Source organism: Megascapheus bottae, chromosome 8, assembly GCF_031878675.1.
Source record: "Megascapheus bottae isolate mThoBot1 chromosome 8, mThoBot2.hap1, whole genome shotgun sequence".
In the NCBI taxonomy this organism is placed as follows: Eukaryota; Metazoa; Chordata; class Mammalia; order Rodentia; family Geomyidae; genus Megascapheus; species Megascapheus bottae.
The window spans coordinates 63,916,849-63,931,692 of NC_143516.1; the positions used below are offsets into that span (position 1 = coordinate 63,916,849).

Consider the following 14,844-nt stretch of genomic DNA (forward strand, 5'->3'; position numbering starts at 1 on the left):
CAAAAACCTTCCTTCCTGTTACCTTTGTTTTCTCCATGTTGTTGGTATTGTTTGGCAGTAACGGGGCTTGTACTCAGGACCTCAAATCTGTTAAGCTAGAACTATACCATACACACACACACACACACACACACACACACACACACACACACACATCCTTTTTTGCTTTAGTTATTTTGGGGACGCTCATCAGACTAAGATTCTCTTTATCTGTACCTTCTTGGTGGCTGGGACCACAGACGAGTGCCACCACGTCAAGCTTGGTTGAGCTGAGTTTCTCACTCACTTCTTTTCCCTCCTCTGTCATTAGTATTACAGATGTACACTGATATACAGATGATTTTTCATTCTCTCCATATTCATTGCTCTTAATAAAAGTAGAAATCATCTCAGTTTTCTAAGTCTTAGTTGTGAAGTTGGAAAAGATTTATGAATTTGTTTTATGCCATCTGAAAATAATGACCAATAATCTCATTTTTGTTCTCATCAGTTTGGATCGAAATCTAACTCTCCGATGTTGGTGTTCACGCCAAATGAGGTCAAATAAAGTTGAGAAAATACTGACTTAAAAGGCTTTATGTTCCAAGCAATCCATAAAATGTCAGACAGCACCTGCTGACAGCTCTAACATTTATTGCTTAATCAATTAAAGGGGAACTATAAAACTTAAAGCAAGGTGGGGGCCAGTGACTCACGCCTGTAAGCCACACCTGTAAGGCTGAGATCAGAGGATGGCAGTTCAAAGCCAGACCAAGTTCTTGCAGAAAAGTCCTATTTCTAATTTCTAATTAATAGCAAAACATTAACAGTGGAGCTGTGGCTCAAGTGGTAGAGTTCAAACCTTGAGCAACCAAGCTATGTGGTAGAATCCAGGCCTGAGTTCAAACTCCAAGTCCTGCACACACACACACACACACACACACACACACACACACACACTAAAAAACATAAAGAGAATCATCAAGTTTTACTTATAACCCTCAAATTTAACACTTACCATACTGAATATAGAGTTGCAGAACTGTTCTTTCATTTCTTTTCTTTTGTGGCAGTACTGGAGATTTGAATTCAGAGCCTTATACTTGCCAGGCAGACACTCTACCACATAAGCTATACTTCCAGCCCAAAGCTTCTTAAGAGAAAATGAAACACCTAAAGTAGACAGGTCATGGTCCCAAAATGATATCACAAACATCTTCACAAACGTCTACAGTCAAAGAGAAAGAGTACAGGGGACAACTGTGCTCCTTTTTCATGACAGAAATGAAAGCACAAAGACAACATCCATGTGCAGTGTGTATGGTGGGAGTGTGGGGGGGACCCACAGGGCTGCTTCTGCTCTTCTCCCTGCAGACCCCCAAATATTGACACATCATAGAAGAAAGCTTTCCTTCTCCACGCTCCTGTCCTAGTTTTCCTTCCTGACTTCTGCATGCTAAAGACTCTGGTTAACACAATGTCTGTGAGGTTTACATAAGAAAATGAGTGGTTAGATTCATTTCCCAAGCTGCTGTGCGAGCCAGCCTGTGGTACACAGGAATGGATGTAGTAATGGAGAAATCATAGTTAAAGCCTGTGCAAAGGCAGATGTTCCAGCTGTTGATGTACTCAGCAAGCTCCCTCTGCTTCTTTCCTCACCTATATTTCCTGCAATACATCAGAGTGTCAGGACCACAGATGAGCCATAGTACAGTGCTTTTACCAGTACTTTCACACACACACACACACACACACACACACACACACACGCACGCACGCACCTAGAGAGAAATGACATTAATGAGGACAGATGTTGTATATCCAAAATACATGCAGCACTCACCATAAATCTACACATTCCCTACAAATCAAATAACTGGAAGCATCCCATCCACCCTGGCTTGCAGGCTCCCCCACCCACCCCCCTGCTACTGCTTCTAACCCACAGATCTCAATACCTAGACAGCTGGCAGCCGGCTGCCTTTGGTATTCTGTCATTTTCAAACACTCATATTATGGCCTTCCCTCAAAGGACAAGGAAAGGCACAGCAGGGCTGAACCTTACTCTGCCCGGTCATCTGCAATAGGAGAAAGCTGTCACCTTTCCTCTTGCTGTAGCACAGCCCCTAATTAAGCTATTGCTTCTTTTTAGTATTCAATGGTGTTCAGCTCTCACATTCATTCTATCTTCTGATGGGATATGAAATGTTCTGCCCTGGCTCTAGTGTTTAAGTCCAGCGCCAGCAGCAAGGCCTCATTACAGAGCAAATACTGCCACCTACCGGCCTAGAGAGAGGGCTCCAGCCTACGCTCATCTGCCCAGAGCTATCAGATGCAACGATTCAGCTATACCATCATGAATTTTTTTTCCCATGCTTTAATGTACACAGACATATCCAAGTATGGCCCAGAAGAGTGTGTGTGTGTGTGTGTGTGTGTGTGTGTGTGTGTGTACTGACTAAATTCGAGGTGTACAATAGTTATCACTGGAAATACATGGCCAATTGTTTATATTTATGGTTTTCAGTCTTCCTTCCTAGAATTTTCTAATATATATATATATATATATATATATATGGAACATGAAACAGTCACTTCAATTTAACTACAACATGACCCCAGAGGCAGAGCTCAAGAAAAAAAGGGTCAATAATTTTATAAAAAGCAATTGCTGAAGGTTTTATTCCTCAGCCTGGGCATATCCGAGCATGACAGAGTAGAAGCTGAATTAAGAAGTTAGGAAAATATCACCTCCTCTCTACTCTGCCTCTTATAAAAGTGAGAGAGCTGGGTGCGGTGACTCACACGCCTGCAATCCTAGCTACTCAGGAGGCTGAGATCTGAGGATCACAGTTCAAAGCCAGCCCAGGCACTAAAGTCTATAAGACTCTTATCTCCAGTTAACCACCAGAAAATCGGAAGTGGTGCTGTGGCTCCCGGGGTAGGGCGGTAGCCTTGAGCTGAAGAGCACAGAGACAGCGCCCAGAACCAGAGTTCAAGCCCCACGACCGCCGACCCCCCCCCAAAAAAAAGACTGAGAAGAATAAAAAATAGTATGGAATAAAAATATATTCCTTCACAGGCCAAAGGTTGGGAGCTACAGAATGGGCCAAAATGCATGCTGACAGTGCTAAGGCTAATGGAGTCAAAAGAAATGAATAAAAGCAATCGGTATATCAATCATACGCCAGGACAGGCAGGCAACAAGAAGACACCAAAAGTTCTTGGATGAGTGGCATGACAATATATGTAGCAAGGATTATTTTGGAATCTATGATGTGTGTAATATAAACTACACCAGAGAAGACTAGGGTGAGACACACTGAGAAATTTCAGTTAAATTCTGCAGACAATTGCAACTGAAAAGGCTTATTTTAAATTTCCAAGATCTTTAAGTAAAATTTCTACAGGATACTGTTCAGTAGCTTTAACTTACCATACTTGTCTCGCAAGCCAACAGTACATCTAAAGACTCCACCAAAGGCAACATCTTCACCAAATATTACTGAAAAACAATGTTCCAAGAACGTATTTTATTTAGTATTCTCTAAATAATACTAATGATATGAAAGAAAAATATTTAAATCACAAAACAGAAATAGAGGCCAGGCATGAGTGGCTTATGCCTGTAATCCTAACCACTCAAGAAGCTGAGATCTGAGTATCCTTGTTTGAAGTCAACCTAGCCAGAAGTAGAGGTGGGGTTCAAGTGGTAGATCTGAGGTAGATCAGATGTGAGGATCGCAGTTCGAAGCCAGCCAGGGCAGAAAAGTCCATGAGACTCTTATCTCCAATAACCTACTCACAAAAAGCCAGAAGTGATGCTGTGGCTCAAATGATAGAGTGCTATCCTTAAGCACAGAGGCTGAGACAGTAGTTAGGCCCTGATTTCAGGCCCCAGGATCAGCCAGGAAAAACAAGCATTAGAAAAGAAACATACTTATTATCTGACTTATGAAGCAGTAGTCGAATGCATTAATAGTAACAATAAAATAATCTTTAAAAAGATAATGTTGACCAATGCTATAGACATGGTACGGGAAATATAAACACAACTACATAGACATAAAAACTTATGACTATAGACATAACGTTTTATTACATAGATTAATATGTATCTATGATATATAAACCCTTAGCCTAATTTTGATTATGTTCTAAAATCTAAGTGCCAGTGATTGTATATAGAGATTCCCTTCTTGAATACTTGTTAAACACATCATTTGAAATATGATATAAAAATCAATGTTAATAAATTCTTTAATTAAAAAAGATAATGTTGATATATGCATGAAAACTAATTAATAATGGGTAGGTTTAAAATATGCTTGTTAGTAGTGGGCCAGGAGTGTGGCCTATTGGTAAGAATGCTTGCCTAGCATGCATGAAGCACTAGGTTTGATTCCTCAGTACCTCATATACAGAAAAAGCCAGAAGTGGTGCTGTGGCTCAAGTGGCAGAGCGCTAACTTTGAGGCAAGCCCAAGGACAGTGCTCAGGCCCTGAGTTCAAGGCCCAGGACTGGCAAAAAAAAAAATATATATATATATACATATATATTACATTATATATATAAGTAGTATACTTTATTGTCATTTAACCTTAATCAATTGATGAAGTCTTTTTAAAAAATGCATCAGATATAAAGTTTACTGAGCTCTGGGAAATGCTGCAACGGCACCTTCTGAAATGGACACAGCACAATCAATCACAAAGGCTTTACCTGCAGTAGGATCTGCGGCCAATGAGTTATCCAAGGCACTGGTGACCGCCTGGAAAAGATTCATTTTCTGAGTCTGCCCTGTGGAAAGCAAAAGGAAAAAAAAAATAAGATGTATAATTTCATACCTGGTAGAAAACGTAAAGACCACCATTTTCTCAATAGCCCCATTAAAATCAAAGTACGAAGGAAAGCACAGGGGCATACTGTGTCACTTAGCTCAGTGACACAGACAGGCAGAGAACTTGCCTAGGATATATGAGGCCCTGCCATCTGCCCATGGTGGAAGAGAAGGGAGTGAGCACAGAGCAAGAATTCACTGGATTCTTTACCCTGGCTCTGGCTCTGGAGGACTCAAACCTACTACCATGCTCCAGAAGCTTGCCTATAAGGCAAAGTATGAACTTTTTTTAGCTGGTACTGGAATTTGGACACCGGACCTTGCACTTGCTCAGCTTGCCTGGTCCAATGGCACTCTAGCACTTAAGCCATGCTTCCAGCCCAGCTTTTTGCTATTCAATTTTGGAAGGAAGTTTCATGCGCTTGTCTGCATTGGCTGGACTTGAACTATGATCCTTTGGATCTCAACCTCCTGAATAGCTAAGGACCCCAAACAAGCCACGCTTGCCCAGACTAAACATACAAAACTCAAGCAAATTACAGACAACTTGGTTTTTCAAAAGGGAATATAATCAAATGACTACATGTGCACAGACAATAAAAACTATGGAAAGTTCCAAAAGGTAAGAGTAAGAGCCAGAGGGCCAGGGCTCTGGGAGAGCATTCTAAGACCAGTGTCATTCACCAAAAGTGACCTTGGTACATGAAACAGAAAGGATAAACAAAAAGATGGAGTTAGTGCTCAGACACCAAAATCCCAAGCTTAAACATGTCAGGATGTCAGGATCCTGACTTCCTGCTTTGAAGCCAATGTCTGCCTCCCAAACTGATTTTTAAATGGAACAGATTATCATTGTTATAACTGTTACCTATATAATTTAAATTACAATAATGCGACATATAGCTTTTACATATAATACCTGAAATACCTTCAGCAGTGTCTGGCACAGCGAGTACAATCTATGTTACCTTCTGGGTCTCACCAGTGTCCTTCCTCTTAACTTTAGCATTACTTACAGTAAATGGCACAGGAAGGCTTAAAGAGTTCCTGTGAAACATCTTGATAATGGAGCTTTGATAGTAGCTTCAACACTGCCTAAGGCCCACAATCATTCTAGAACTTTCCAGCCACTCCTCTCCAAAAGCACTGTTCAGAGCACAGACATCTGATCCAGAGACTCCTTCACCGCCCTACTGCTTCACCGATCCAGTCCATTGAGTGCACCGGGGCCTGCTCACCCTGTCCATCCACTGTCCATCCACGGCTGTGCGCCTCAGTGACCTATGGTACATGCAAAGTCAAGGTCCACAGCAGGACACCAGTGGCTCACACCTGTCACCCCAGCTATTCAGGAGGCTGAGATCTGGGGATCATAACTTGAAGTCCACCAGGGAAGATGTCTGTGAAGCTCTTAAGTCCAGTTAACCAACAGAGAGCCTGAAGTGGAGGCGTGGCTCGGGTGTTAGACCACCAGCCTTGAGGGAAAAGGTAATGTAAAGTAAGAATACAAGACCCTGAGTTCAAGCCATAGTACACGAACCTGGGCGCATGCACGCACGCACACACACATACACAATTCCCAGAGTGCATCCCAACATCTACAGCTTTTTATTCAACCCTCTGGCCATGAGACACTGGCCCTTTATCCCTTCTTCAGCAGCCACCTTTGCTGTCTTCTTCCCTCTTTCCACCGGCCTCATAGCACAAAGGCCTCCACCTTCCTGCTTTCACCAGCCTCGGCCAGTCGAGCCCTTTCACCCACTAAGCCTAAGTGTTTCTGCTTGTACACTCAGCTGTAGTGAGGAAGGGTTCAGAAAGGCACTATGCCAAAGGACATACCATCACACACTATGTCCATGACTACAAAGTTATTTTTCCTAGGCTAGGGCTATATAACTCAATAGCGTCTTTCCTTAAATACATCTCCATTCTGCAAATTCTATTCTTAAAGCATTTATTGCTGCCTAATTTCAGAAAATAATGGTTGAGGGCAAACTGCCTTCCTCACCTTCCTCACAAATTTCACAAAAGAATATATTCATTTGTCTCTTATGGATTCTCATGGGTAAGAATCTTGGAGGATGGCAGAATTGCTCTGGTGGTAGAATGTCTGCTTACTAAGCACAAGGTCCTGCATTCAAAGCCCACTACCCCTGGAAAATTGGGGCTGGGTATTTGACTCAAGTATAGAGTGCTTGTGTCGCAAACACAAGGACTTCAAACCGCAGTACTGTAAAAATAAAAAGTAAAAGCTGAATGAACACCTATAATGGTGGGCACTGGTGATACACAGCATACCATAATCCTAGGTGCTCAGAAGGCTGAGATCTGAGAATCATGGTTCAAAGCCAGCCCAGCAGGAAAGTCCATGAGAATCTTATTTTCAAAGCACTACCAAAAACCTGAAAGTAGAGCTGTGGCTCAGATGGTAGAAGCACCAGCCTAGACAAAAAGAAGGAGGAGGAGGAGGAGGAGGTAAAGCTGCAACTCAGGGACAGCACCCAGGTTCAAATCCTGGACTGGGACCAAAAACAAAACAAAGACAAAAACAAAAAAGAAACTAGGTAAGCCAGGCATCGGTGTAATCCGTGATGCTTATGTGTCTGAGATGAGGAGGATCGCAGCTCAGTTCAAGGTATCCACACAAGACCCCTTCTCAACACTGCTGGGTGGTGGTACCAGCCTGCCATCTCAGCTACATTCAAAACTGACACTGGAATAATCACAGTCTTCAAGGCCAGACACCACCTCAATAAAAAGAGACTGAGCACAGTGCCATCCCAATCTCAGCTCTGACAGGACGACTAATGCAGGTAGGTCATGATGCAGGCACATGGCTAGACCTGACACTCAGGACACTGTCCTAAAAACAACTAGTACAAAACAGCGGCTGGAGGCATGGACCCAGGGCAATGGTCCTACCTGGGCACACAGGGCCTGAGATTAAACCTCAGCATGATGAAAAGCAATACCGTAATTTAATCCAAGGAAAATGAAAATGCCTAAACATCTAAACATCTAACCTGGCTTTCATTTCAAATCTGCTGAGCTGCTGAATTAAGACTGAATGCCTCAAGGACAATTGCTTCAATAAAGTTAATTTTTTAGGTACCCAAAGAACATTGTGAATTAACAAGAGAAAGGAATGAGTAGGATTTTTTTTAATCTACCAATGTCAACTTAAAATAGACTATAGACAAACAAGGTTAGGGGGTGAGGCTGCGGGATCACTGTTCACAGCCATCCCAGGAAGGAAAAGTCAGTGCAACTCTTATCTCCAAGAACCCACCAGAAAACAGAAGTGGATCTGTGGCTCAAAGTGTAGAGCACTAGCCTTGAGCAAACGAGCTCAAGGACAGAAGCCAGGCCCTGAGTTCAAGCCCCAGGACAGAAAAAAAAAAATCTTCTTGCAGGTAGACCTCAGCTGTAACTTTTGGCCATCTCCCAGTAGAGGGAACTGAGAAAAAGGGACAAGACTGTGGCTGAATGCCAGGCGCTGGTGGCTCACTCCTGTAATCTTAGCTACTCAGGGGTGGAGATCTGAGGATCCCAGTTTGAAGCCAGCCAGGGCAGGAAAGTCCATGAGACTCTTCCCTCAAATTAACCAACAAAATGTTAGAAGTTGAGGTGTGGCTCAAGTATAAAGCACCAGCTTAGAGAGGAAAAACAAGGCCCTGAGTTCAAGCCTGAGTACACACACACACACACACACACACACACACACACACACACACAAATGAGGTCAAAATTTATAAAGTATCTGTAATCTGTAATGATAATAAGTGGTGACATTTCCCCACCGGTGGCCCAAGCCACTGAGTAAATCTGCCAGTTGGCCTAAGATAGAATAGGCCTTTTGCTTTTTTCACTCATAAGACAAGAAGCCCAGCCTTGACTCTCCCCAAGCCCTTCTGTGTGGAAATGGCAGAGCTGCCACTCTGTGCCACTCTATGCTGCATGCTGTAAGTCTACACTGTTGTCATCTCCACCACCCCTGTTTTATTTGGGAAAACCAATGCCCAGAGATGGCAAGTAACTTCCCCACAGGCACACAGCCGGGCTGGGGAAATCAGACACTAGGACAAAGTTAGAAGAAATAAGTCTGAGTGCCTACTGTGGGCAATCTCTTCCCCAACAGGAATAACTAGTGTCCACCTTGGACCTGTGTGCCCTCAACTGCCTCAATCACCTCCTTGAGCCATACCAGTGTGTCTTAGCTTAAAACAAATATCTTCTACATTACAACTATTGCTATTATTATTATTATTAATTATTATTATTATTTTGACAAGCCTAGGGCTAGAGACTATTATTGGGCTTTTTTTTTTTTTTTCAGAACTCTAGCACTTGAGCCACAGTTCCACACTGGCTTTGGGGTGAGTAATTGGAGCTAAGAGTCTCACAGCCTTTCCTGCCCAGTCTGGCTTTGTTCAAGTCTCAGCTTCCAGGATAGCTGGGATTACAGGGGTAAGCCACAGCCACTCAGATGCCATTTGTTTTTTGGGTTTTGTTTGTTTTGAATTAAAGTCTCATTAGAATTTTGTGTCCCAACTGACCTTGACCCACAATCCTTCTATCTCCACCTCTAAGATGATGGACTATAGATTTGTACTACCTCACCCACCACTCCGGCCTGTCTTCCCTATAAACTCCAATACTGGGAAGACCTGCAGCCCCAACTCACAAAGGACTCTGCTCCACCCCCAGTCTTCAACATACCTGCATGCCTTCCCAAGTAGAGATACCCCAGCCTCAATGGCTTTCTCCTTTGCTGCAACACAAGCTAACCCCACACTGGGCCTTTGTCCTGCTACCTTCATCTCAGAGCTACTAATCTTTGCAAAGCAGTAAATCCTAGTCAAAGTCTTGGTGCAGCTTAACTGTCACTTAACAGAGTCCACCCTGACTACCTTCTGCATACACAGACCGTTTTCTACTACAAAGCAATAATGCAGCCAGGCACAGTGACACACCTGTAATACTAGCTACTCGGGAGGCTGAGATCTGAGGATAGAGGTTCAAAGCCAGCCAGAGTAGGAAATTCCATGACACTCTTATCTCAAATTAACCACCCAAAAACCAGAAGTGGAGCTGTGTGTGACTCAAGTGGTAGAGCACTAGCCTTGAGCAAAACTTAGCAACAGGTCCTGAATTCAACCAACATGACTGACCAAAAAAAGAACAGAAAACGTAATATCTTTAATATATAGATGCACAGATATATTTGGTACATAGGCTGCTGTAAGAGGCTTTGGAAACAGACACACTAGGATTAAACACTGACCCTGCTAATAATCATTCTTGGAAGGGCCACTAATGTCTTGCCCTTTAAATTAACAAAAATACTGTCTAGTCCACTAAGTGATTGTGGAAAGATTGAACTAGTACCACTACATCATCTGAAAAAGAGGCATCATTTAATAATGGAGCATGTATTAGGAGTGAAAAGAAAAATACTACTAGGGTGTAACTGTTAAAAATATGGGGGAAAATAACCGAATACTACTATTCCTGAGGCTATTCCTGACATCCTAGCTAATATCAAGAGGCTCAGAGTTCTATACAGGAAGCAAGAAAAAGTAATGAGACCCCATCTAAAGAGAACAGGCTAGATGGGGTATGATACGCCTACCATCCCAGTTATGACAAGTGAGAGTAGGAAAACTGAGACTCTACCACAAAACAACCAGAGCTCAAGTGGTAGAGAGCCTGCTAGAAAGCATAAGGCCCTGAGTTCAAGCCCCAGTATCACCAAAGGTGGCAAGATTGGAACAAGGGGGCGGGGATGGCCAGGGAATGACACACTTAGCCAGAGAAACTGCAGGGAAGAAGTTTATGGGAAAATATTACACAACAGGAATGAAACAAACAAATTCAAACCAAGTACAGTCAGAACAAAATACCACAGAGTATGTATGTGTGTGTGTGTTTGCATCTGTGATTTTTAGCATCAACTTAATACATATATTTAAAACAATACAGTTATACTATTACATAGATGGGTGTAAATAGGAAGAATGTATCGTATAAACTGGTCATTTGAACTATGCACTGAAACACCCATTAATCCACTCATGTTTTCAATTGAGAAATCCAGCCTTTGTCATTCTATCCTTAAGAAATCACCGCAGGCCTTCCATTGGTAGCTCATGCCTATAATCCTGGCTACTCAAGTGGTTTAAATTTGAGAACTGTAGCTCAAAGCCGTCAGTGAAATTCTTATCTCTAATTAATTGCCAAAAAGCCAGAAACAGAGCTGTGGTTCAAGTGGTACAGCACTAGCCTTGAGTGAAAAGGCAAAAGGCAGTGCCCAGACACTGACTGAGTTCAAGCCCTGGTCTATCATGTCCTTCCTATCTATGGCTTCTTCCTGTCACCTGCATGGCTCTCCTTGGAGAAGCAACAGCAAGACCCAACACAAGCTCAGGGCCAGGCCCAAGTAGGAAAACTGGATTCTTTCCCATCTCTATGAAGAGCCTGTTCTGTGTTCTTGAGAAAAATCAATTCAAGTCACTTAATCCTTCAGTTTATTCTTAACTTCCAAATGAAAAATGAATGAATGATTAAAATAAACAAGGGAGGGGGAACTCCCTTGCCACTTCCCAAAACTAAAGGCCCAGTCTCGGGCAAGCTGTAAGGATGCCTCAGGCCTGAGCTAGGAGGGAGGCAGGGAGAGGGCCTGGGAACCACACCAGGGACACTGAGGCGGGAGAAAGCTAACTCACAGCAAGAAGGCGGTTTTGGAGTCTGGGGCGGTGACAGGTCGGGGATGGGGCGGAGGACGGGGGAGGGGGAAAGCTGTCAAACCCCGACCCAGCCAGGGCTGAAGGGGGGCAGGCGAGGGGCAAGGAGGGGAGATGGGAGGGCGGGGCAGGTAAGGGAGGTTCCCCAGGATCACCCCACCCCGCGGCCCCGTCCCCCCGGATCACCGCACCCTACAACCCGTCCCCCCCGCATCACCCCCACTCCGCGCCTCACCACATCCAGGACCCCTTCCCCCCGGATCACCGCATCCAGGACCCCATCCCCCCCGGATCATCGCACCCCGGACCCCGTGCCCCAGGATCATCGCACCCCGCACCCCCGTCCCCCTGGATCACCACACCCGGGACCCCGTCCCCCCGGATCACTGCACCCCGCACCCCTTCCCCCCCACCCCCCGCGCTCACCGTACTCCCGGGACTCCGGGTCGGGCTGGAAGGTGAAGTGAGCCACCTGCCTCCTCGGGGCCTGCCCCTGCCGGGCGCAGTCGGGCTTCAAGAAGCCCCGCAGCAGCCCCGCACCCCGCAGGCGGCGCCAGGACCCCCCGGCGCCCCCCGCGCACAGCCTCAGCAGTCGGCCCGCAGCCGCCGCCGCCATCCCGCTCGCCCAGGGCTCGCAGGCCCGGCGGTCGGTCCCACGCTGCCGGCGGGAGGGCGGAGCCCCGGGCGGCTTCCTCATTGGCCGGGACGAGGGGGCGGTGCCGTGAGTCGGGCCAATCATAGGGGAGGAACCGGGGGCGGGGGAAGGTGACCGAGAGGCGTCTCGGGCGGTGCGCGTGCGGAGACCGGATCGAGCGGGGCGGGCGGACGCGTGCGGCCTGGAGGGGGGAGCCGACCCGAAATTATCCGAAATTGCTCCGGAAGTTCCGGAGGAGTCAGCTGTGCGGAATCAGCTGTGCGGAATCAGCTGTGCAGTGCGGGCCGGCGGGGGGCGGGGCGGAGGAGGCGGGGCTGTAGGAGGGGGCGGGAGGACGCCCTGCAGGCCCCGCCCCGGCGCTGGCCTTCCGACGGTCGGTGGCAGAGGCGTCTCGGGGACTTTCCCGGCGGGCTGGCTGGGGCCCGCGGCCGGCGTGCTGTCGTTGAGGTTCGCTGGTGCTCGGGCCCCAGCGGGGCCCGGGAGCTGCCTGAGCTCGATGTTCTCGTCTGGTGCTCTGCCACTGGAACCACACCGCCGCTTCCAGCTTTTGCTGGTTAACTGAAGAGTCTCAAGGATTTGCCTGCCGTGGCTTTGAACCGGGATCCTCAGATCTCTGCCTCCTCTGTCCCTAGGACTACACGTGTGAGCACCAGCCCAAAGCCCCCACTCTTAGATCACAGCCCCTGTGGAATGTTTATGAAGTACTTATAGATTTTTTTTTTTTTTTTTTTTGCCAGTCCTGGGCTTGAGCTCAGGGCCTGAGCACTGTCCTTGGACTTTCTCAAGGCTAGAGCTCTACCACTTGAGCTCAGCACCACTTCCGAATTTTTTTCTATGTACATGGTACCAGGTCTTCGTGCATGCTAGGCAAGCACTCTACCACTAGGCCAAACTCCCGGCCCGAAGTACTTATAGATTTTTATTGATTAATTTTTTTTCCATTTAGGTGACAGTGAAAAAAGCAAACTTAGATTTCACCCTGCAAGCACAAAACCACCAACTAAAAATTTAGAAACAATCTTGCTCAGTTGCAAAAAAAACTACTTGACCATCTTTCCCTAAATAACTTAGACTCCTGGAGTGTTTGAATCATTAATGTGCATTTTAAATCATCAACTCTGTAGATTTCATTAGTAAAATGAACTATGATACAATCAAAGGAACGGAGAGGAGGAAGATACTGTATTCCTGACCTTCCAGCCCTTCTTTGTTCTTGCAAGAAGACTTGAAGAGAGACAGAGACAGAAGTGGCTATGAGGAGACAATGCAGATGTACCAATTACTTGGTTTATTATTGAGATTTATAAGTAACCACTTAAAGATGCCCAAAGAAGAACTAGAATCACACCTTTAATGGTCTGAGTTGTGACACTAAGCCCAAAGTTTCAGCATTAGGGGACTATTTAAAACTTGGGGGGGGGTTGGTAGTGTTTCATGTCAATTGTCTTAATGGAGTGGGGGGCAGAGTAAGTGTGTGCTATATTCTGCTTTGTCATCACATGCATGAAGGATATTTTTATTTTAATTCACAAGAGCAGCCAAATTACACAGTCAATTTTTAACAATCCTATGCCAAGGATAAAAATAGGGTTTTATTTTCTTAATGTTCTGATAAGACTGTTCACGAAATTAAGACAATGCAGGCCTGAAAGAATGGGGGGGGGGTGATAATGAAAGAATTACTGAAAAGTTACTGAAGTTCTGTGAGGTACCAGCCAATGCCACCACAGAGACGGATATGACCAACATTTGGTCTGCTTTTAAAAGGCAAAATAGGTGGAAAAAGAGACAGATTAGACAATAGCATCTGCTCTTGCAGAACTAGAATGTTTCCATAGAGAAGTCGGAGCCAGACTTAAATGACAAGTGGGCGTCACCAGTCACTTGTAGAAGTGGGGGACAAGGTCGTCCAGGAAAGAAAAAATGGACAGAGGCCCAATGGCATGAAAGACACCATGCCACATTCCAGGAAGAGAGAGTGAAATTCCATAGAGGAAGAGACATGGGAGAGGTAAAATAAACAGAGATTTTGGAGATTTTTTTCTTTTTCTTTTTTTTTTTTTTTTTTTTTGCCAGTCCTGGGCTTGAGCTCAGGACTTGAGCACTGACCTTGGACTTTCTAAAGGCTAGCACTCTACCACTTGAGCCTCAGCACCACTTCTGGCTTTTTGCTATGTGGGGTACGGAGGAATCGAACCTGAGTCTTCGTGCATGCTAGGCAAGCACTCTACCACTAGGCCAAACTCCCGGCCCCTGGAGATTTTTTTAAAGCTAAAACACTTGGACTTCCAACTGTACACAAGCTGTAATGACAAAGACAACATATAACAAATTTGCCCAGAACTCAGATTTTTGGGGGGAGGGTTTTCCTTTACCTCTCCCCCCACCAACCTCTACCCCATATGCTTGATCATCATGGAATTTGTATTAAAATTGGGCTGTCTCCCTCCCTAGTAACATATTGATTTTAATATGAAAAATTAAGTGTACTTGCAGGGAAATTTGCAGATGTCATTTATAAACACAGGAAGCTTTTAAGTGCCTCTAGGAAATGCAAACAATTGGGTTTTCAGTCATCTTCCAAGACTCACTGAACAGGGGGACTACAGTCAAGTCCTATGATGCTG

General features: G+C 45.2%; 1 protein-coding gene across 4 annotated transcripts in view; it reads right to left on the reverse strand.

The window, feature by feature from the left end:
* Positions 1–12,215, reverse strand: part of Bckdhb (branched chain keto acid dehydrogenase E1 subunit beta) — a 163,823-nt gene extending 151,608 nt beyond the window's left edge. For 3 of the 4 annotated variants that reach the window (XM_090338524.1, XM_090338522.1, XM_090338520.1), the window contains exons 1-3: positions 11,989–12,215; positions 4,702–4,779; positions 3,416–3,484 (exon numbers count right to left, since the gene is read on the reverse strand). In XM_090338524.1, the coding sequence (XP_090194650.1) occupies positions 3,416–3,484; positions 4,702–4,779; positions 11,989–12,178 (337 nt within the window). In that variant the 5' untranslated portion in view covers positions 12,179–12,215. The remainder of the gene's footprint in view (positions 1–3,415; positions 3,485–4,701; positions 4,780–11,988) is intronic. The other variant, XM_090338523.1, reaches the window with a different exon arrangement.
* Positions 12,216–14,844: the final 2,629 nt, after the last annotated feature.